Source organism: Eschscholzia californica, unplaced genomic scaffold, assembly GCF_041429995.1.
Source record: "Eschscholzia californica isolate CP2 unplaced genomic scaffold, dmEscCali1.0.p SCAF_2, whole genome shotgun sequence".
Classification (NCBI taxonomy): domain Eukaryota; kingdom Viridiplantae; phylum Streptophyta; class Magnoliopsida; order Ranunculales; family Papaveraceae; genus Eschscholzia; species Eschscholzia californica.
The window spans coordinates 15,400,051-15,425,095 of NW_028238309.1; the positions used below are offsets into that span (position 1 = coordinate 15,400,051).

The window sequence follows — 25,045 nt, forward strand, 5'->3', positions numbered from 1 at the left end:
ATGCATTATCTCGTAAGTATGAGTCGAGTGACTGTGCATGGATGGATGATCTAAAGCTTGAGTTAATTAAAAATAGATCTATAAATTGTTGATTTTATACAAAAGATGAACAAATCCTCTTTTGCTGAAAATAATTTCACGGTAAGAGAGATATTAGTGTACTTCAGAGGAAACTAATTAATGATCAGTCCAAAATCTAGATGGAAACTATTGTTATTAGTTGAGTTTCATTCATCACCTACGGTAGGACATGCAGGGCAGCTAAAGACTATGAAATTATGACTCTCAAAGTTGTGTTGTTGGACGGGGATGCATCGAGATGTTAAAGAATATATTGCTAAAATAAATAAATATAGCACCCTCTCTCCTGCAAGACTTCTTCAACCACCACCAATTTCTGTAACCATTTCGACTGATGTATCCTTAGATTCCATATAAGGGTTACCAAAGTCAAGAGGAAAATCAACAATTTTTATAAAAGTGGACCGTCTCACTAAGTACAATCATTTTATGGCGTTAAAACAATCATCCACAATAACTATAGTTTGCTAAAAATGTTGCAGAAGCAGTAGTGAAGTTGCCTGCGTTTTGCAATCAATAGTATTCGACAGAGACACAATATTCATTAGCAAATTGTGGCAAAAAAATTTTCATTTACAAGACATAAGGGTTACCAAAGTCAAGAGGAAAATCGGTAATTTTGCTAGTGGTAGACCATTTTATGGCGTTAAAACAATCATACACAACAACTACGTTTGCTAAAAATGTTCTAGAAACAGTTGCATGGGTTTCCCAATCAATAGTATTCGACAGAGATGCAATATTGAGTAGCAAGTTGTGGCAATAATTGTTTCATTTACAAGACCTACACTTGGGATGAATTCGGCATACCGCGTTCAGTACAATATTCAATCAAGGTGCTTAATCGTTGTTTAAAAACGTATTTGCGAGGTTTTTTAGAAGACAAACCAAAAACTTAGGTTGTATGGCTACAAAATGTTGGTACAATATGTAGTTCGTATTATACATCGACAAAAATAACTACTTTTGAGGTAGCATGGGATATCACCTCCCGTACTAACATCATATGAATTACCAAGTGTCAAAGATGAGGAAGGCATTTCTCCTCAATACTACAGTTAATTATGAATTACCAAGTGTCAAAGATGAGGAAGACCCACTGCTAACTATGATAGAGACTATCTTTGGGATCAAGTATGCTACCAAGGGAGGAGGAATGAAAGAGAAACCGACTGCAATTTATACTTGTTTTGGTAGTTGAAAACATATGCATTGAATATAAAGACTTCTTTCAAGATCTTAAGATAAAAGCAAGCAAAACAACTAAAATATACATATACAATCATTTCAGATTTCAGACTTAGGTCTACAAAAAAAACGGCACCTTAATTAACCACATCGATCATGACCCCCGACCACTTTTAAGAGGTTTGATCCATCATACTATTAATAACCATGCAGGATTAAGTAATTAATCTCATGATCTCCAAACTTGTATAGTAATTAATACTACATCTTTTTGAACAAATTAAAATACTTTACATTCACTATGTCAACCAAAGAAAAAAAAGTAAAGATGAATTTACTGACATGTATACTATATATATATAGAGAGAGAGAAGAGAGAGTGACTCAAATCTAGGGTACTTTCTGGAGACTGTGGAATGGGTTCGTATAACCCATGAGGCAACACTTAAATCTAGGGTTAGACACCTTGACCTTGCAAAAGCTTATTTGAAAACCAAAGAACATTAGGGTTGGAAGAAGAAGCACATAAGAGCAAGGGATCAGAGAGAGAGAGAAGGGAAGAAGGAAAGAAGAAAAAGGTATAATCAGGTTTGATGAGATTGGGGTACTATATATTTAGGGTTTCCGTCTTGGTAAATGGTAGAGGACTTACATGTCACGGACATGAAAGGTATCAGGGACTTTTACAACAATATCATACATATGAGTAGATTTGAACTTAGAAAAATCCCTAGGAAGTGATATTAAATCTATCGAGCTCGGTTTATGGAATTGGATAAGGTCTGGATCTTCGAAATACCTTTCCCATCCTAACCCCATCAGTATTCTTTCAAGTGCTCGGTATGATTTTATGACTTCACCTGTTGATACATGAACTAATACCTTCTTTGTTACCGGGTTCTCGATGAGACGGATTACACCATTGTTCTTAAATACCCAAACTCCAGACATTTTCTCCACCAAAAGTAATTTCACTTGAGAAAACTTTCGGTTTAGAAGGAAGTAGGCAAAGAAAAATGCTAGTTTCTTTGCTTAGTATATAAGGATTTTAATTTTGTTAAGTTTGTTAAGGAGAATTGGGGTTTATATATGATTGGGGGTTTGGAGGAGTTGGGTAATTGGGTAGGTTGTGTGAAAGAAGATTATGCCTTGTTTGCTTTGGTATGGAATCTAGATAACGTAGGTCCGGTTAGGTTAGAGCACAATGGGTACGTATGTGCCATGTGTGAGAAAATTAGGTTTCAAATACCATCACTCTTGGGGTAGGAAAATAAGTTTGGTGGAGGTACATTTCTCGTTTGAACTTTCCAAGTCGATCAATCACGTTTACTCACGTGATGAGCACATTAAGAGACAATGACCGCAAAAATCATCAGAGGCAAAGTCACGTTTTTCTATCCGTTCTGAAAGATACATTACACCATAGATGTATGATTATATCATATGGCAATATTGTCTTAAAAGCTATCAGAAATAATCTTAAACGAACCATAAACAAATAATCGACATTTTTACCCAAACTTGTAAAATACATGGGATGATTTACTAATATAACCCCCATAACTAAAGGAGTCCAATCCATGACCTCTTAAATTTAATGAGAGGGATATAATAATGAACCCTTTTGGCTAAGTTATCTAGGTTTTATTGAGTAGCTAGTTTGTCACTTCCATCATCATAATATCTTTCTTAGATAGTCCATTTTGAAATATCTAGGGTTTTAGAGTATTTCTCTACTTCTAACAAACAAATAACAAATACTATGGTAAAAAAAGGATGCAATAACTAGTAAGCACATGAGGCTGTAATAAACACTTGATAGCTCTCTAAAGTCTAGGGGAAACAGCAGCCCCAGAGGACAGCAATCATTCCAACTATATTCACTTTACCCGTAAGTATGGAGGGGATAATACAAGACGTTAACGTGGACCTCATGGACCTCATGTTCATAAAATACCATACTAGTTAAGAAATTCACATTTACATTTTGAAAAATGATCAAATACTCGGTCATTGCCCGGTCATTATCCTGGCTCAATCCCGATCAGGGTATGTGGTCGGCTGAAACTTAGAGAAAGAAAGTACCCAGTTGAATTAGGTCCATTGTCCCTTATATATGACATGTTTTTCTTACTTAGGAGTGAGAACATATGAAAAGATGACACCTATCATATGAATCTCAAATTTCCTAATCAAATTCCTATTGTGAAGGGATTTTACCCCCACAAAGTGAAAGTTAGGCCTAAACATCACTTTTTGAGATCCCTCCTAATATGCTCTTATAATTATCAATAATTTAGTTGATATAACACACATGATTCTATGGGGTAATGGTTAGAGGCGGATCAGGATTTAGACCTTGATGGGTGGAATATATACCTAGGTCACTAGGTGGGTTGGAATTGTATTTCTAACACAAAAAAAAAACATAAAATATATATACCATCCGAGGCTTGAGCCACAAATCAAATTGGAGCGGAACTTGAAACTTTTTTTTTTTTTGTTGAACTAACTTGAAACTCGATCCTAAAGACAAAAAGTTCAATCCAACTTAATGCAACGGTTCTACATGGGCCGCATATGGCTCGAGTGCTAACACAACACCCTCATTTTTTTACTCTATGCATGCCTCGTCGGAATTCAAGACATGATCGAACCTAAATTACATGGGATAAATCTTTATGATAAACTGCTTCCACCAAGAATCGATCCCTAGAAGTGTTAAAGGTGCCTCTTTCAAGACAAAATTGAGGGGAAACTTTGTCAGTGAAGGAGATGCTATTCACACTTACACAATGCGTCTTTAAAACTTCCCTTTTGTGTTTATCACTCGTATTCTACAAAATTGTAGGTAGTCTTTTTGTTTCTTTATTACTACTAGCATTTTTGGAGTAGGAGATGACATGGGCTGCCAATAGTACTTGCCGTGTTACTTACGTGTTTTTTTGTCCATTGACTATAATGGTCGTTACCAAGGCATTGTTCTATATGATGTGATAAGCATGATACTGTTGAATTACTACTGGTCTAAAGCCCGACGAATTAATGGCCTAAAGCCCGACGAGTTAAACGACCTAAAGCCTACTGAAACTATTTTATTTATATACCAAATTCAATATTCCTAGATTTACACTTCTATGAGATCGAACCTGAGACCTCCGAATTGCGAAGTAGATCCACTTACCAACTGGACTACCAGTTGTTGACGTCACTAACGTGTTAGGAAGACTCTCTGTCAGTCACTATCGCTCCCAACATAAAAGTGGTAGTTTAGGACCATTGTCAGACAAGTCTTTTTATTGAACCAATTGGGTAGGAGTGTAGGACCATCCAAGCAACATGGAGTCGAATCCACAAAGTGATTTGACATCTACACAACTTTGATTGGTTTTTAGATTTTCATATCAAAAGCTACATTGTAACCCCAGATATGTGTAATATCCATTAAGGCTAGCTCATCACCATTGAAGTATTTGATTTTTGGACCACCAAAAGAAGAAAAGCATCTTCAATTCATCCCGAATTTCTTACTACGGATTTAAAGTGACTTGATCAATTATATGGACAAGACAGTAGGACATAGGACATTCAATAAGGAATGTCATACCAACGAATGAACATAAAACTTTCATACTTTTTGAGATGAAACAGCAAGAATTATTCTGTCTAATCGAGTTAGAAAAGAACTGATACTAATACCTTTTTGTAGGCCAGAAATAATACCATATGATTCTAAAGGCGATTAAACACTTATTATCATTACCATATGATTTAAAAGGTGATTTGACATCTAAAGTTTTCTTATATTGAATTTTTTTACAAAATTTTTGTTAAAATATTAAATTAAGATTCGTTTATACTGCTAAAATACTTGGTAAGTTCCCTAATTTTTTATGGAGGAAGTGTTAAAGTTTCATAATACTTTCTTCCGTTCTGATTAAACAAAACTATAAGACTACAACTTCTAGAATGGAATAATTTTTCACAAAGAAAAAGATGCCTTTGGAACAAAAATAATAATAAATAATTTTGAGAAAACCCCCTAGAATCAAATCCTAAAATTTATAAACAAACCCATTGTGGAAATATCTAAACGAGTTGATGCGTTAAAAGTCCATTAGGGGCATCTAAATGGTTGATTAATTCACTCGACTTTATAAAACATCACACGTATACATGAAATGTAAAATAATTCTAAAAGTATACTTTACGGTAGACTCCAAGCTTCAAACAATTTATTTTCTTTCAATATTGTCCTTCTACAAATATATTTTAAACTATTAGTAAACCAAAGGTTTCTTAAGGTCGAGTTAATCAAGATGTTGTTTCCATAAATTACAAGAGAGAAAATTCATGGTCAAAATGTATCGTCAAAATTTATTGTTGCCAAAATTCATCATTAAGGTATTTTCATCTTAAAATCTTTCAAGTTTTTATATTTTGTAAATGGATCTTTAGAATTTTTTATTGCTTTTATTGTTATCCTACAAAATATAGTATGTTCATTCGTTTACTATCAAAGAAATCCTTCAATAGTATGTTCCATCGTTTCTATATCTCCACAACCTATTTTTATCTTGAAACTTTATAGATGTTGATAACATACGGAATCTAACATTTTCTCAATTCTAACAATAGATTTAAATGCAAAACGTTTTCTCACTAGTTTGGTAAAACAAAAAAGTTGAATCTTTAATCCTACAATCTTGTTTTCATTAAAAATATGTGTAATCTGATATGTATTTTATTGACATTTTCAATGTTTTTCTAGCATTTTATTGATTTAATTAGCATTATATGCGTGACATGTGTTATGATTTAGTTAGAGTATGTGAACAAAAGTTTGAGTATTTACCTAGCATTTTATTGATTCCAACAACATACTTAGGCATAACACAGGGTCGTGGCTGAGAATTTGGGGGCCCAGTGCCAAACTTTTGTTGGGGCCCCTTGTATAACCAAACGTACAAAAAAATTATTTTAAAAACAATATAACAAATAAATTCAAACTAATTTGACCATAATAAGATAATAAATTATTTATTAATCGAATTTCATTGGATTTTTTAAAGCATTTAAAAGAACAATTTTCGCTTGAAATTTTTTCTCTTTTCTTTTGTTGAAGCGAAATCATGAATTAAACCTTCGTAATCAATTGTATATAGGAACTCACTTTCAATGCTAAGCAAAGCTAATCCATTAAGTCTGTCTTGCAACATGCTTGATCTCAAGTATGACTTTAAAAGCTGTAACTTTGAGAAATTCCTCTCTACTGATGCAACTGTAACTGGTATAGTTAATAAAATTCTGCAAGCAATGCTACTAACTGGAAAACAATTCATCTTTTTCAAAAAATTTAATACTTCATTAGCTTTAGTAATTTCTTCTGGCAAAATTACTTATAAGAGTTTCAACTCCACAAATAAGTCATCCGCTTCAACATCAGAATGTTCTCCGTTCTTCAAACTAGTTGAAAGATTATGACAACAAGCTTTTAAGTCATCTACATGATACCCGTATAATTTTTTTGGAACAAAAAGCCAAAACTTTCTCATACTCTTGATATTGCCCAAATCTCCTCTCCAATGAGCCAATAGCTTGATCTACTAATAAGTGAAATAATGAATTCTAAAATTTTATTTACTTGATTGTGGAACCAATTGCGATGATCCATCACCAGTATCATCAAAATATCTTTTTCGACAAATTTCACGCCTCTAAGAAAAAACTGGGTCAATTTGCATTTCAATAGCCATTTTCTCAACATCAACCATGGCATCTTCAAATCCAGTTTCTCTATACATCTTCAGATACACAATCAAACCTTTTATTAATTCTATAGCAACATCAATATGTATGTCCTTTGTCTCCAAGTGCTTGCTAACTTTGTTAACTGCTACTAATAACTTGTACCAAATAGTAAGATTTAGTAAGAATTCGAAATTACTAAGTTCAAATCTTATTATTGATTTTGCTTCATCACTTGTTTTTGGTTCATTCTCACTTTCTGCCAGTTGAAGTAAAGCTTCTCTAATTTGTAGAGGTTGCGTTATGATTGCCTTAATACTATCAATACGACTCTCCCACCGTGTAGTTGACAACGATTTTAGAGTAACTCCTTTCAAATTATCTTTTAAAATTTTCCAACGCTTTGTGGAATTAGAATAAACATAAGTTCGTTGCACCACTCCAAATAAATCTTTAGCTTTACCATGACAACTTGCTACATCGCACAGAGTTAAGTTCAGACTATGACAACCACATGCAGTGTAGAATGCTCGCGAATTTATATTTAAAAGTCTTCTTTATACACCTTGTTTGAACCCCTTCATATTCGATCCATTATCATATCCTTGACCTCTTACATCATCAATCCCAAGATCAAAACTCTTTAACGCTGATTGTAATTCTTCAAAGAGTCCATATCTAGATGTATCATTAACAATAAAAAATTGTACAAAATATTCTTCTACTTTTACTGGGCTAGAATACATATCCACACACCTCAAAACCAAAGTCATTTGTTCTTGAAGATTGCTGTCAGGAGTGCGATCGAATATAACTGAAAAAGACTTAGCTTCCTTAACGTTTTTAAGGATTGCACCTCTAACTTTAGAAGATAATTGATGCAGGCGCATCTAAGACGGCCCCACAAGGCCACACAACCATGGCCTAGTCGGCCAAAGATTAGCAGTTTAGTAAGAGTCCTAATTTAAGTATGATTCATAATGAATCTAGGTTTAGGAAGTTTCATTATTTCAGTATCTCTATTATTTAGGAAAGCCCAGTTTGTGTCTATCTAGGAAAGTTTAGTAATCTATAAAAGGAGGTCTAGTCTTTGTTTATGATTCAGATTGAAGAAAAAAACCCCTTGAAGTTTAATAAAATTTAGTTTATTTACCGTTCTTCGTTTATTTATATTGTTCTTTAATTATTCCGCTACGTCTACATCAAGTGGTATTCAGAGCCATCAAAGTTCTGGAATTTTTTTTTTAAGTGAAGGTTAATTCTTATATATCAATGGAATCTTCGTCGTATAGTGATGAAAGTTTTTTTGAAGAAAGGTCGAATTGCGAGGAAGATGATTTATCTTACCAAGTTAATTATTTCAATGATCGACAAGAAGATAACTTCTCCTACTATGAGGCAGAAAATTTCGATGAGTCGGATATGGATGATTATGAATATGAATGTGATTATTCAAAACATAACTATGAAGACAAAATTCAAATTCAAGAAAATCATCATAACCAAAACAAGAATTCGACATATACGTACGATTGGGAACCCGGAGATGAACCTAGTAAGTCATATTTTCGTCTGTCCCCTCCACCTTCCTATTATTCTATTGAACAAACAAGTCAAAACCATTCTTTTACAAATACCTTGCCGACAACACCACCAACGTATTCTTCTCCACCATATCCACCGACACCACCGTATTCTCCTCATTATTTGACACCAAGTCGTAACCTTCCATCTTCGTTAAACCCTAGTCCACTATACCACCCATATAAAAACCCTAGCGATGTATGTTATAACCCAGATTCTAGAGGCACCTCTGGTTTTCACATACCCAATATTCATATCCCAACTACAAGCACCATCCCAATTCCATTCCTACCCCAACACCAACCGTTTGTTGACCCATTCCCAACCTTAGGGATTGAAACACCAAAACCACAATATTCCTATCTCTTACACCAAACGACCCTTCCGCAAGATTATAATGAGGAAATTTCAGCAACAGGAAGTTGGTTATTAACTCCTACAAGGAACGGTGGTGGGCCAACTATTCACAACCCTGGAAATACTAATGGTAGTAATAGCCTTATAAAAGAGAAAGGTACTTTTTTTTATTGAAGGTCCTCCACCACCAGTGAATTTTTTGGGTGCTACTGGTGGAAGTAAGGATGCTGATGGTGATGTGGAAGTTCGGCGCCAGCTTGGAGAAGCGGGTTTGTTGGACGAAGCATCTTTAAAGAAGAATGACCGTGAAGGCCTAATTGAGAGGGTTTCCAAACTCGAAAAAGAGCTTTTTGAATACCAAGACAATATGGGGCTTCTCTTGCGTGAGAAGAAGGAGTGGACCTCAACTTGTGAAGAACTTAGTCAAGCCTTATTAGAAGCCCAAGAGATAATCAAACGAGAACAGACTAGGCAGTCAATTGTGTTCTCTGAATTTGAAAAGCGTGAAGAAAATTTGAGAAAGGCTTTGGGTGTTGAGAAGCAATGTGTTGCTGATCTTGAAAATACGTTGCATGAGTTGCGTGCTGAATCTGCTAAAATCAAATATACATCTGATACGAAGATGACCGAAGCCCATACTTTAGTTGCTAGCCTTGAACATAAATCTTTAGAAGTAGAAGCGAAGAGGCATGCTGCTAAAGCCAAGCTTGCTGAAGCGACTCGGAAGAGTTCAGAGATAGAGAGGAAATTAAAAGAGGTGGAGGCTCGTGAGGGTGCACTTCGGAGTGAACGCCAGTCTTTTAACACTAAAGTTCAAGAAGCAGCCATTTGCAAACAAAGGGAAGAATTGCGAGAATGGGAAAGAACCCTAAAAGAACGAGAAGAAAGACTTGTTGACGGTCGAAGAATCCTCAACCAGAGAGAGGAGAGGGCTAACGAGTATGGTATAACTTTTACGCAAAAAGAGGAAAGCATTGAGGAGTTACAAAAGAAGATCGAGAAAGCAGGCTTAACTTTGGAGAAGAAAGAAAATGACTTAACCATAAGACTAGCAAGTCTAGTTGGGAAGGAGAAGGAAACTGATTCCCTGTTTGAAGGAATGGATTTTCACTCCACCCTTACCAATGCTAGTTTCAAAGTTATTAATATGAATTTATTTAAAGAGTTTATGAAGCCAATAGGGAAGTGCTTGAGTGATGCCAAAATAGTTGTTCCTGGTGTTGTTCTTGTTGGTGGATCGACTGGGACTTTGAAAGACCGATTCCTTTTGCCGGATTTCTTTGAAGGACAGGAGCTTTGCACACGCATGTACCTTGATGAATTGGTGGCTTATGGTGTTGTTGTCCACACGTCTATTGTGAGTGTTGAAGGTATTGAGACGGTTCAGGAGTTGTCATTGTTGGTTATCCCCCCTCTTTCTCTAAGGTTGAAAACTGCTGGAGGTGTTGTGATTGTGTTGATTCCTAAGTGAAGGAGTTGAAGGAGATGTCCTTCGACCAAGGTGACAATGCGAACAATTTGTCGGATAGGACAATTGATGTGGAAGATCATCAAGTCCGATTGATTTAGGGATCGTAGAGTTGTAGCTAGAGACCAACTACGATCGTCGAATTACGAAGTAATTCGCGGCTAACTTCGATCGGATCCTACAACGGGTTACACATAAGAGTGACAAATTGATCTAGGATATGACTAGTGGGAGTGAAATATAATCATGGGAGTGTCCCATAAACATATCTCATAGGCCTAAAAAGGAATTAGGCAAAGATAGTACAAAAAGGCCAAAAACAGGGTTTTTGGGCCTAGACCGGTTCGGGTACTTCTAGGACTCGGATTGGGCTGAATTTTGGAGGGTTAGTTGCTGATATAATAAAAATTATATCTGCCAATTTTCGTGGTGTTTGGACACCTCCTCCTTAGGGAATTGAGAAAATACCAATAGTTGCTATTTTCGACTATTTCCCTAAATCTTATTCTAAAGGGTGTTTTAGGAAACCTAAAAGGAGGTGGATTCTTATTAGGGTTCTATATAAACACTCTTAGGGCAGAGAATAAGGTGTGGAATTTCTCTCTAAGCTTTCTTACTCTACCACATCAAGTAGAGAGGAGAAAGTGAGCTAATTCCCATTACTATCAATCTAGTCAAAGAAGAAGGTGTTCTTCTTTTCCAACCACCATTGGTGTGCTAGCTATACAACAAGGTGGGAGATCAAATTGATTGCTCGTGTCCCAAGTAGAGGAGCTACACTTGAAGCTCTTGGTCTTCTTCAATCAATTCAACTAGTTCGAGGGAAAAGCGATTAAGGTAATCTACTATCTCCATTAGATTAATTACTAGTTTTGCATGTGATCCTGGGAATACTAGTGTAGACATTAGATGTCATATTTCCGCTATAAACACTAGTAGAAGGGTGTAAATCCCTACACTAAGACCACCACCATTCCTACCAAGAAAGCACAAATCGTCCCTACCTACTCGGGCAATCAATCTGTTGCGTTGATTCAGGTATATTTCGGTGAGGGAGCTATAACAAGGGACCACAACTTGTTGGTTATGGTTTATCGACTTCATGAAGATGAACGTGGTAAGTGCGTCAAAGTTGTTAATAAAAGTGAAGAAACAAACAAGGTCATAGAGCGAAAGAACTTTAAGGTTGTTTCTTTCATAGAGAAGAATGTGCCGTTTATGATTTTTTTTATCGAACTAAAAATTGACGGGAGATGTAGAAATCTACTAGATGTTCTTCATTCACTGAAGTCTATTTTGCGAGAATCATTGACATATGAGAGTGAGTACGAGGTTGGCGATTTCTTCATCGAATTACTAGATGACGGGAGATGTAGAAATTTGTTGGAAGATTATTTCCCACAATCGATCTTTCGAGATTTCTTGCAATATGAGATTTCCGCTAATGATATAGTCCATGTTGGTGTCTTTTGGTTTTCATGCACCTTTCGTGCAAAGTGGGAATTACGAATCGCCGTGACAGAGTTCATCGTATGTGGGTGCATCAACTTGTTTTCTTCTTCGAATCAGTTCGGGACGAACCTTCTGGGGAACGGGGAGCTGATGCAGGCGCATCTAAGACGGCCCCACAAGGCCACACGACCATGGCCTAGTCGGCCAAAGATTAGCAGTTTAGTAAGAGTCCTAATTTAAGTATGATTCATAATGAATCTAGGTTTAGGAAGTTTCATTATTTCAGTATCTCTATTATTTAGGAAAGCCCAGTTTGTGTCTATCTAGGAAAGTTTAATAATCTATAAAAGGAGGTCTAGTCTTTGTTTATGATTCAGATTGAAGAAAAAAACCCCTTGAAGTTTGATAAAATTTAGTTTCTTTACCGTTCTTCGTTTATTCATATTGTTCTTTAATTATTCCGCTGCGTCTACATCAATAATAGTTGTATTAACTCATTTTGAATAACATTACTAAGATAATGTTTTCGAATTTCACTATTTTGAATACGACAAAGATGTTCTTTCATCAACGGATCATGTTCTGCCAGCATCTCAAGAAGACCCACAAAATTTTCGTTGCACTCTTGACCAATTTGTGGTTGGTTCCAAGAAATGCAAGATTGTACTTTCAAATGTATTTTACTATTGAAATCAACCTTTGTAATATTAATCTCCAATGTTCTTTTTCTTTCTGAAATGAGTCTTGTACAACTTGATCAATAGTACGAGTTTTTTGAAATCTAAGCTGCAATCGAATCCAGGTGGCCATGTTAGCTATGTGGTCACTACTAAGTTCATGTTCTTTAAGCCTCTCACTAAGATGTCCCCAGTATCCATAACCATCATTTGTTAACTGGTTTTTTGATCGTTTTTTTTAACAATTTGCAACAAAAGCAGAACACTTTATCAATATCTTTTGAGTACACAAGACAAACTCTATCGTTTTTCTCTCTGTTTGATAATTGTCTTGTGTAAAATTCTGATGAAAAACGTCTATTTGCCTTATCTTCAGGACCATTCTTGATTGATAGGTCTCTAACAGGACTTTTTAGCTAGCAGGTCTCTCAAATTTCCATCAATACTATCCCAAATTCTCGGATCGTAGATATCATCTAGAATTTCATCAGTTCGTGTATCAACGAAGTCATTGAAATCATCATTAGGAATACCACCATCACTCCCCCCATGAACCGTATCATAATCATCATTACTTTCGTTTTCTCCGTGAACTTCAGTTGATTTTTCATTATTTTCCTCAGCTACTAATTCATCAATTTGAATATCACCATCACTCTCTTCGTCAACAACGATAGTTTCATAACTGCCCCCATGAATCATATCATGATCATCGTTACTTTCGTTCTCTACACGGACTTCAGTTGTTGTTTCATTATTTTCCTCAACTAATAACTCTTCAAACGGAATCGATTCTTCTCTAACAATGAATTTATCAAGAGTTCCTCTATGTGATTGAATCAATTTTTCTTCTTTTTTCTTCTCTTGCCTTTTCAAATTTCCAGATTTATATTCTTTTGGTGCCATGTATATAACTATACAAATAAAATTGAAGAATGGAGAAGAAGAGTATTGAATCTCAAAGTAGTAAAAAAGCCATATTTATAGAGTATAAACTTCAGTCTTTTTCTAATCTAAAAGAACTAAATTAGTAATTTAACTAAAGAGATTTAGATTTTAGAAACAAATAAGTCGGAGAGAGTAGGAGGGAAATAAATATAAGGAAGAGTTTAATTGTTTGTGGAAAGTAAAATGTTTAAGTAGAACTTTAACTAAAATAAAATAAAAAAGATACTAAAGTACTAGAGAGAGTAAAGGTGCGGTGAATAGAAATTGGAAGGTGGAATTTAGCCATTAGAAAGGAGGAAAGAGAATTTAATATTTTTTTTGAGTGAAGGAGATAACATTAAAAAAATGAATCAGTTACAAAGAGTTCCAACCAAGTCAAAAGAGAAAAGAGAAGACTAAAACTAAAATACAATTAACTTTAGAGAGTCCAAAGGACGAGAAGAAAATATCAAGGGGGAAGAGCGTTTGTGGCCAAAGAGTGTGCCAACTGGTTGCATTCTATGGACGCATGTAGTTCTTCCACTTTCTCACGTAGGATCCTTAGATCATTGGATAAGCGCCAAGGGATCTGTTCTGAACCGTTGGATAGATATTGAGTTACAACCCTAGCATCACCTTCTAATATGTAACCTGGGAGTTGAAGATCAACCGCCATTTGCAGACCTAGCTTGAAAGCCTCTATTTCGCTGTGTAAGGGAGACCTAGGAGGGAAAGTTAGCGTTCTAGATTGAAGATTTCTCCATTGTAATCCCTCGCCACTACTCCTGATCCTGCTCGATCCTCTGTAAATGCTCCATCGACATTTATCTTGATTGTTCCCATCGATGGTTGCCTCCATTCATCAACCTGTAACAACGAGACTATGAAAGGTGTAGGCGGAAGGGTGGTAGCATACCTGAAATTTTGTTTGACATTCCACCAACATCGCCTTAAGTCCGACTCATTTTGGTTGAAAATCAGATTGTTTCTGATCTTCCACCACTCCCATAACAAGTAAGTATAAAGGTACCAAGTCTATTTACTCCTTTCTCCCAATTTTAATAGGTCTGATAAGTTTTTAATCGGATCTGTAGAGAGGTTTTGTAGGTCGTGGATGTTGGTAAGACTGATCAGATCCATAAAAGAAGAACAATGGCCAAAAAGATGGAAGATGGTCTCAACATCAGATGAATGACAAAGCTTACATATGTGGGGTATGGACTGTATCTGGGATCCAATATTAGCTAAGACAAGTAACCCATTATGAATTAGTTTCCAAATGAAAGTTTGAATTTTTTGGCACATATTATTTTCTTTCCAGAATAGCTTACAGAAAAATTGATAGGCGTCTACGCTTAGGGTTGGTAGTTCTTTCATTTGGGTGGATTCTTCGGGGAATAAAGAAAAATCTCCGGAGAATAAAGACTTAGTCAATCTAAATAGATTTAAATGGCATATCTACATTTTAGTCTATAAATCAACTTGATTGTTTTTAGCCCCTTAATATTCATCTCCACCTCTCTCCTCCACCACCTCCATTTTTTACCTGAACATCTTAGAATCTTTTTTTCTCTCTTTGACTGTTTATCTCCTCTCTCTCTCTCTCTCTCTCTCTCTCTCTCTCTCTCTCTCTCTCTCTCTTTCGTTGTTTCCCTCTCTATGTAGATCTGTCTTTCTGTACATCTCTTTCTAGATCTATATTTTTCTCCCTGTAGATCTCTCTATTATTTTTGCAATTTCGAAATGAATATCAGTAGCAATGAGAAAGCAACAAACTCGAAATGTCTCACAGATTCATTTCAAATGGTCATTTCTAGGGATGGGTTTCATTTGGGCGGTTTTGTGGGAAGCAGTTGTAGAAAGAGAGCTGGTTAGTGGTTATGCTTATCTTAGTTTTCTTCATCTCTTGATTAGGGTTTCTATTTTTAAGAATTATAATGTGAGTTTGGGTGAATCCACAGTTGGATAAACAGGAACCCTAGTTTCCATTGAACTTGTTTTTGTTGACTGTTGGTAATTGTTTCCATTAAGAAGGTTGTGGGACTTGTAGAAATTCAAGCAAAAAAGAAGGAACTTAGACATATTAAATTTGATGTTGAAATCTTGAACGCCAATGATAATGGGTAAGCTTATTACTTCCTCAATTTAGTTTACTAGTTGATAAATATAGCTATGTGAATCTAGAATTTGAATTGTTTGTGATCTTCAAGCTTAGATATGATAAAATGGTTGTTTTGTTGGCATGTACTGGAATTAGAGAGAAAGCAGCAGGAGAGAGGAAGAGAGAAGGAGAGAGAGGCATGAGGAGATGAAGATTAGGGGGCAAATAACAAAAAATCTAATTTTTTGACTCAAAATTAAGAGGCTTCCTTGGTCAGATCTTGTTGACCAAAGTCTTTATTCCCTAGAGATTTTTCTTTATTCCCCAAAGTCGCGGCCTTCATTTGTGTGTAGTAAGATTTTGTGTTGAACCTACCATGTTCTGTTGGTTTCCAAATTAAATTGTCCTTGTTCACCAATTGAGTGAGCTGAATGTTGAGGATAACATCTACTGTTGCAGTGGAAAAATATTGTTGGAGTAATTGCTCATTCCATCTTCTAGGATTGGTAAGTAGTAGATCTGCCACCCAATATATATTATGAGGAAGACCTCTGACCAAGATGGGTTAGTGATTCTGCAAATCCATAATCCAAGGGTCTTCTTTGATATTGAGAAGCATTAAATATCCCAACCATTAATAGTAGGTTTTAAATATAGGAAAGAAAAACTTTGACCAATTTCAAACTGAATTAAAGGAATGTGTACTGACATTGTGGGCCCCATTGATTACACAAATTTCTCTCCATTGTATATCTTGTTTTCTCTCTCTAATTTATTTCTCTGCATGTTGCCTTTCATAGAAACGGAAATCAGACAGTTCACATTGGGTAAGGCGCCCGCTCTGGGCCTTACACAGGCCCGCGTAACATGTTCTTTGAGTTACTTAGTTTAGATTAACAAAATTTTCAAATTTTTTCACGCATTTACTGATTCTAACAACACAATTACATCTTAGAAAAAATTTCAATACTGTTTTCATCTAAAATATGCATGGAAACTGATATATATATTTCTGACTTTTTTATTTTATTTTTGTAGCATTTTATTAATTCGAATAACATCATATGCTTTGTTAAATTTTTTGCATAAATTTTCTTGTAACATTTCTTTCATTTTTGTATAAATTTTGGCAACTCTACCAACATCTTCTAAACTCTGAAAAATCCATAATATTTTTACAAACATAAATAAGTTGGATTTAACTCCAACAATCATATGCTTTGTTAAATTTTGGCAACTCTACCAACATCTTTGATTTTTGTTAAATCTTTGCCTAACATCCCATGTGAAAAATGCTTACAATTAGATTCAATCACAGGTTCATCCACGTGGAAAATCACATACATCCACAATCTCGTCTGAAAATTTGTAAAATATATTAGTGTTCAAACAAGTGCTCGTAATTCATGGAATGATAAAATAAAAAACGTAAAAGAATCGAAATGTAAAACTTTACAGAAAATCTATACAGTTGTCAATAAAGTCATCTTGAGAGTAACACTGTTATGTTTGTAAAATATATTATTGTTAGAGTTTGGAAATTGTTTTCCATGATTTATGCAAAATCAATAAAGTGTTACAAGAAATTTGTGGGCATTGCCAACCCTAAAATAAACTCGCTCATTCAAAATTGCAAGACCTAAATGATTTTTGGGTAAGTCTGCAAACATAGATATATGTTGTTAGAATCAAGAAAATGCTATGAGAATATTTAAAAAAAATCGTAAAATATATAATTACTTTTCATGCATTGGAGAAAACAAGATTGTAGAGTGAAACAACGGGACAAAATCTGAAGGATTTCTTTAAGAAAAAGATTGATATCATAGCTTTAAGAATAAAAACAACAAAACCATGCACGGTGCAATAATCTATTGTTGAAAAAAAAAACGAAAATATGGTAAAAGGATAAATGTAATCCATTGAGTATCATGTTCTTCTAGGTTTTCTCTAGGTGAAGAATAAAAACCGTGGATGGAATTTCTCTGCGGTTTCTCCAAGTTTTCTCTAGTTGAACCGAAGAAGAGAGAGTTATGATCGATTTTCTTTGAGTCAAAAGATTAGGGAAACATTGCTTTAAAAGGAAAAAACAACTTTTTGTAGGGATGAAAACTTCTTATTCAAGAATTATTTTCATGAATCTGAAAGACTATTTATATCTTTTAATCTAGGTAATTTTATTTAACCTGGGATATGTCAGGTAGCAGTAGATAAAAGACAGGTTAGACATGTAAATTACTCCAAATAGATTTATTTTCTATTTAATATTATCTTTGGGTTATTACCCATTGACCCTGGGATTTTAGGCCTAAAATCCATCCCTCCTTTATGAAACTTCATATACGTTTTTAAAATTTCATACAAATTTATTAAGCTTCATACAGATTTTTGGAGCTTCACAAATTTAAGTTATTTGAACGAGTTAGTAGCGTAACTTGTCAATCATTTTTTGGTTGTGTTTTTTTACTGTTTATTATAACTAAAAAGTGACCCCACAGAAATTTTCGATGTCCGCCACTGATGTACCCGATATATTATGTAAACAAAGTCCTCTCTTTGGCAGAGCTTAATTACCTTATGATATAATATTTTTCTATGACCTTATTTTACCTAGGAGGATGCTAATACCATACTTCCAAGATCACACAATAAAAGTACACACAGATCATCCATTAAGAAATGTGTTGCATAAGCTAGACAAGCTGGAAGATTACTCAAATATGCATAAAACTCGATGAGTTTGACATCGAACTTCATACCAAGAGGAACCATTAAAGGGCAAACACTGGTTGGTTTTATCTCAGAATGTGGAGTCAATGTGGGAGATTTGGGCGCAGAGGTGCTCTTGAAATTGTATGTAGACAATGCTTCCATTGAAGCCTTAAAAGGGGCATAAGCAATGTTGACCTCCTTAGAAGAAAATCAAACACTTCAAACTTTGTGGTTCAAATTTTCGGTGACAGCCGAGTATGAAGTTCTGCTAGCAAGACTACAACTACCCCTACAGACGTAAGCTTCAAAAGTGCAAGTCTTCAATGATTCCTGACTTGCTGTGAATAAAGATTTGGGGGAGTATGAGGCCAGAGGAGTTCACTTCATGAAATACGTAGAGAAGGTAAGAGCTAGTCCCACCTGATGGGTCATGAAAATGTCCCACCTGACTCGTTTAATTTAGCCGAGTTAGTCCATTTTGAGTAGTTATTATGATAAAATGATTGATTTATTTGATTAGGTGTCTTTTGGGGAATTAAGAGGAAAAACGGTTAAAAACAGGCGAAAGGTAGAGAAAGAGTACTTTGGTCACTTGGAGTCAAGGGCATTCTAGTAAATTAACATCATCAGTATATGGGTGAAAAATAGTGTTCGAGACGAATCCGTAGGAGGAAAAGGAAGTCGAATCGGAGTTCGGACGAGCAAATAAGCCAAAGTCAAAGATGGGTTAACAACATTTGACTAAGTGGGATATATTCGATATTGTTTCGCGCAGGCGAGGCAACAAAGCATGAGGTGGTGTTCTCTGTTGCCCCTTGCAAGTTAATACCGTGGTTTGAGATGGAAAAAATCGCGCACTAATGAGAGCGATTCAGTAGAACGCGACGCAAAGTAGCTGCCGTGTTCCCTGTGTCACGACACTTCAGATCCGTGCTTTCCCAGGTCGAACGCGGCTTAGTTGAGAGCTGTATTAATCATCAAAGGCCGCGAAGCAACAAAGTGTGACTCATGTGCGCACGATTCGGTGTTTCCTGCCCAACTTAGCTTCGGTAGTCCGGTGACCATCCTCCGTCCAAATTCCCGGGCGCTCCTTGATCTGGCGCTCATCAGTTGCTGTCGAACGATTTTTGGGTAGTCGCGTCACACTATAGCCGCGTCACACCATAGCTGCGTCATTTATTCCTAGCCGCGACAATTTTAGAAAATTAGTTTAGGGTTTCTACTTTTTAGTCCCCTGAAATTACAAAATTGCCCCTCCTTTTTGTCCAACCTAATTTCCAGCCGATAACGAATTGAAAAATGACCTTTTTTCACCACGACTTCCCATTTTACCCTTTTCAACCTTATCCTCTAAAACCCTAGTCACCAACCAATATAAATAACTTTTTTCTTCTCGTTCTTGAGTAGACTTAAAATCCCTCTCAATTTCTTCTCATCCAATTTCTCTAACCCATCTTCTTAGCCTCTCTCCCCCTCCCTCTTCTAGTAGAAAACCCTAAAAATTATCTTCTTCTACCATCTTAGCCACCTTTATATCTTCTTCTCAATTTTTTCTAATTTCTAGATCTAATTTCTAATTCTTTCCCATTTTCTTTCCCCATTTCTCTTCTAGAACCAAATCCTTTCTAATTTATTTTCTAAACCTCTCTACTTTCACCTATTATCAAAGTGCTATTATTTGGATTTGGACCATAATTTGGTTCATACTTGGAAACCATTTGGAGCAATGATTTGGGTGATTTTTTTTTGTCTCATTTATTTTCATGTATTTTGTTTTATCAATGTATATGTCTCTAAATTTAATGAGTAGCTAATCTTGTATGTAGGGTGTATAGGAAACCCATACTTGAGCTTTTCTTGAAATATGTTTATTGATTAATGAAATCCATCAATTGAGCTTTAATGTCTATTAATTGTCATTCCATATAGATTTTATAATATTTTCATTGTTCATGCTTCATAATTAGATATCTCATGTTTTTTTTTAAGTTGTTAGACGGAATATGCTTCTTAGATGATGAATGATAGTTAAAAGGGTATAGTCTTTATATGATAGTCAATTATAAATACATGATTATGAAATCTGTTAATCTAGAATATCTTCCGAAATCTAAATAGTTCATTATGTTAGATTTTGATTATATTGAAAAAGAGTTACTTAATTAATTGCATGCTTTAGGAAGTCAATTTATGTGGTGGAACAAAAAACCTTAGATTTCTTCCCTCATCTTACTCCTTTCTTCTTTAAAATGTAATTATCTTTTCATTAAAATCGTTTTTCAACAACAAAATCCATTTTACGGAAGGCGTGTTAATTTGAGATTTAAGGTGAATTTACTTATCCCTTGGATCGATTTCCGGACTTACTATAACTTGATCCCGTATACTTGCGAGAATAGACCCATTTTGGGCTTATCAAGTGCCTTTTAAAAAATGGCGCAAATAAGCAACTCTTCCAAGAGTTTTGTTTAAAAAATTGCATCAAAAAAATATCGAAAAGGCTGAAGAGGGGTTAGTCTCTCCAATGGTAATAGATAACAGGTAGGTGACCCTTATGATCATATTTATGAAATTCGGTGAAATACCGAGCGATATGAAGCAAGCTCTGAGAATTCAAAGGTGTCTTCCGAACCCTTTGCACTAAGATTTATGAAACTCGGTGAAATACCGAGCATCATGTACACTCTGATTGGCGGACTATTATATAAGAGATCTTTCGAACCCTTTGCAAAGGTGTTTGCTAGAGAACGAAGAAGAATGTGTAATGAAAGAAGTACGTGAAGGCCCTAGCGAAAATCATGTTGGACTGAGTATGTGGTAAGGTAGATATTGGCAGCAAGTAACTACCGGCCCAAGATGCTAGAGTCCGACATAGGGTTCGTGAAGCCTATTCTGCGAATATATCTAGGCAACATTCTAATGCCTAAACCTAATCAAATTCTTAAAACAACTTCTAAATAAATAAAAATACTAGAATCTAAAACTTAGAAAGTTTCTAAATAATATAAAATTGTTAAAACTAAGAGCATGCCTAATGCAAAACTCAATCTTAGAAACTCAGAGTGCTAAGTAAGATTTCTGAATTTAAAAAAAAAAATCATCTCCAATGCAAAACTCAACATAAATCTCAAATATGACGTGTTGAGGATGGAATAAAGGTATCTCAAGAGAACACTTTATTTCTAGAGTGTCCTTTTGAGATATCTCTAATTGTCCAACTCGTCAATATCTGAATTTGAACCAATAGAAAACAAGTCTTCACATATTTTCAGAATAGCTAATTATTTCTTTACAAAAATAAATATGTCACATAAGTAAATCTACAACCTTAGAGTTTTGCATTGGAGACATACCAGAATTAATGATCTTTATTTTTGCCACATACGAAATAATTAAAATAACTAAATTTGATGCTCTTATAATTCTCCACTAAAAGAAATAGGAAACTATTAAAATAACTAAATTTGATGATATCTAAGATTCTGGAAGATCTTTTGAATATCTCCCTGCATCATCATCAAAATATTGACTCAAATATTTACCATCCCAATCTGATCAGATGACTTTTATTTTCTTGCCGAGGTGATTCTTTACTTCCTTTTGTACTTGTTTAAACTTTTTCAAACAATTTTGACTTATACTTCATTAGTTGTACGTTTCCGTACTTTCTTAAGTTGTCAACGCTCGTGATGAAGTAGTTTTGGTTAGCTTTGGCCAGTGTATTCATAAGTCTTAACACATCCGTATGTATGAGTCATGTTGATTTACTAGTCGGTTATCCCTTTTCCTAAAAGGGGTGACTTTGTCATTTCGTCTTCGAGACAATATCCACATGTGTCGTAGGATTCTAAATCACTTAAACTCAAAAGCCCATCCTTTTGGAGCTTCTGCATGTGTCTTGGGTCAATCTGACCCAAGTGACAATGTCTGAGTTAACGTTTTTGAATCTTTTGATTGTAGCCGATAGTATCAATGTTAACGATTTCAGTTCTCTTAGAAAAATTTATTAATTTAGAATTGGTTTAAAACATTCGATTTTTCAAGATGTCGAAAATTGTAGTAATTATTATTACGTTCTAAGCTAGATCAGTGTCTCTAAAATAAGACTGCACGTCCTCATTGCGATTGCGACAACCTTTTGCTTTATTCTCTATTGAAATGCCATTCTCTCTTTTGGTCAAGCACCTGAGTCTTGGGCTCCCATTGAGCTTCTATCCGGTACGAAACATCGATGATGGGATACTATGGTATATGCCAATCGATAACGAAGATACATGAACTAGAATTCATAATTTCGTTTTATTCTTCCTCTAGGTACTTAGGGTAGTTCCATTTCAATGGCCACCCAACCAACATATTAAGAACTTTATAGTTACGAAAAACAATCTTGATTATGGACTCGGCAACTTCTTTGCCTTTTTCCTTATCTAAGTGCACTTGCCTATCTCTACAAACCCTTTGTCCTATGAATCATAAGAACTTATTTTAGATTACATTGGTTTTGAAATATTAAGAACATAATCTTAGATTCATCTTTCCTATGTGTTCTGCTCAATTGTTCATAACAAACTAAGAGACTCATCAAATGTCTTATTCGTATTAGTTCAATTTGTATTGAACTGGGTAAGGGATAACTTCTGTTGTCAATTCTCGATGATGGAAAATCTGAGTTCCTTTATGTTTTTGAGCAGACAAGTCATCTAAAAAATATGACGACTTGTCGGTTTTCCTTTCTGAGATTTCAGAGTTGCCTTAGAGGTCTATGCGTCTGCACAAACATGTTATTCAGTTGCAGTTGTGTATGCATCCATTTCTCAAATCTCTTCCAGAGAGAATGTTCTTTGGTTGCTGACAAAAGGCTCATTATAGCTTTTGACCTTATCGTTTAGAAATCAACACATGGATTGCGGTGTTCTAGGTTGATTTCTCTGTTTCGACCATTCTCTAATACCTTTCCAATCAAGGAAACTTTCGTTCGACTCCTTAAAGATCGAACGAAGGTTAGAAAACATTTTTTATGTTGCATTAAAACTACTTAAAAATGCGAAGTTTTCAAACTTGTTATCGATGCAAAACGGTTTTTGCTATATTATTCAATGAAAATAGTCCTTGTATGTAATGCGATTTCAATACCCCATTTCTTCGAGGTTAAGCAAACTAGGGCCCTGGCATTAACCTCGTTGAGCTGGGGGTGAGTAAACTCCTTTACTAATCATACTCTTATGACTTGGTTGATGTATCACATTGTATGTGTATATCCATCTTTTTGCCACGAGATTTATAAATCTTGTATTGATTTGTTGCATAATACCATTTAGACATGTGAGGGCCTCTGCCATACGTCTACCCGTATTGTCCAAAGATAAAAGATAACACCATGGGGAGGAAAACCCACCTTTAATCATAGAAGGCTCAACAAGTGTCTTAGACTGGGGTAGGCATTTTACTCAAAATTGTTTAAATGAGTATTTACGTTTAGTCAAACATGCATTACTGTGAACTCTAACATAACCATCCACGACAGAAATGTAAATAAATATGGGAGTGCTACATGTACAAGATCCTTGACAAAATTTGTGACTTAATGACTCTTTTTCACTAAAAGACAAAACTTGATCAAAGCTTTTCAAATTTTGACTTTGATCGGGACAGTTCAGATGGCATTTTGTCAAGAATCTTGTCAAAGATTCTTTGTACATTTAGTACTTCCCAAATAAATAAGTAAATGCGCGCGAAAAAATAAATTCAAGCACATGTGGATCCTAGTTTGGCCACTAACCTAAGATTCTTCTTGTTTCGCCTTTATTCACCTAGATATCCATCCTTGAACCTCCATTGAATTCTCCCCCTCGAACTTAAATCCCATCCTTGAGTTCTTCAATGGACAATTACACCCTAAACTCTAATTGCAAGTCTCAACGATTCACATATCGTATAAGCTTGAAATTGAAAATTACATAAAGGCACCCATCCGTGTTCAAAACAAAAAAAATTTATAAAAGGCACCTATACGTGCTCAAAATAAATAGAAAAACTTCTATGACAATAGTAGTGTTCGCATTCAGATACATCCACATACAATCACATAATATGACATTCATAATATTAAAGAACATATGCTAGTGTAGATTTGAGAGATACTATTAACATCTCTATACCAAACAAACCCTAAATCTATTTTTGTAAAATTTTGACTAATGACATGTTTCGATTTATCCTTTAAAAAATCAATATTTGGAAAAAATCTTTTGCAGCCTTAAGATGACACTAGTCACTTTCAGAAAAACATACGTGAAATCAAGAGAAAAATTAGAGAAAAGACAAAAAACTCCCACTCGGTTAGAGATGACCTCAATCGCTTTATCGCAAAGATTGAGAGTTCTACTTATGCAACTCCTCTACTTAAGACATCTTAGCAAGCGACTTGATCTCGGCCTTTCATGTCAGCAGTTAAGACGAAGAACTAATTCTCCTATAGACTAGGTAAATAGCTGGGATCTTTTCTCTATTTCTGTCTTCTACCTAATGTAGCTAGCCACAGACAGAAGTTCGATTAAGAAAATTCCACACGTATTTCTGTTTGAATGAGGTCCTTATGTAGGAGTCAAAATTATATTCAAAATAAGGCTCCATAAAAACCACATAAAAAGAAAGACCCAGAGTTCTAATCTGAGTTAGATTCCCAAGTGGGAGTTTGTCCCCATCTGGTACTCCTCTTTATGTGGCCGGTTAGGGCAGCCTCATTCCCAT

The 25,045-nt window shown here is 35.2% G+C and overlaps 2 protein-coding genes and 1 long non-coding RNA gene across 3 annotated transcripts; 1 reads left to right on the forward strand and 2 right to left on the reverse strand.

Moving 5' to 3' along the window:
• Nucleotides 1-1,293: 1,293 nt before the first annotated feature.
• LOC147556481 (flowering-promoting factor 1-like) lies at nucleotides 1,294-2,333 on the reverse strand. The gene has a single exon (XM_086662883.1). The coding sequence runs from the start codon at nucleotides 2,218-2,220 to the stop codon at nucleotides 1,918-1,920; it is 303 nt and encodes a 100-aa protein (XP_086519009.1). The 5' UTR covers nucleotides 2,221-2,333; the 3' UTR covers nucleotides 1,294-1,917.
• A 4,653-nt stretch (nucleotides 2,334-6,986) lies between these two features.
• LOC147556482 (uncharacterized) lies at nucleotides 6,987-7,907 on the reverse strand. The gene is made up of 2 exons (XM_086658649.1): nucleotides 7,583-7,907; nucleotides 6,987-7,492 (listed from the first exon to the last, which is right to left on the reverse strand). The coding sequence occupies exons 1-2, from the start codon at nucleotides 7,905-7,907 to the stop codon at nucleotides 6,987-6,989; spliced, it is 831 nt and encodes a 276-aa protein (XP_086514775.1).
• Nucleotides 7,908-18,043: 10,136 nt separating this feature from the next.
• Nucleotides 18,044-20,202, forward strand: LOC147556483 (uncharacterized). Its single transcript, XR_015235073.1, has 2 exons — nucleotides 18,044-18,698; nucleotides 18,816-20,202. It is a non-coding gene; the product is annotated as an uncharacterized LOC147556483 (long non-coding RNA).
• Nucleotides 20,203-25,045: the final 4,843 nt, after the last annotated feature.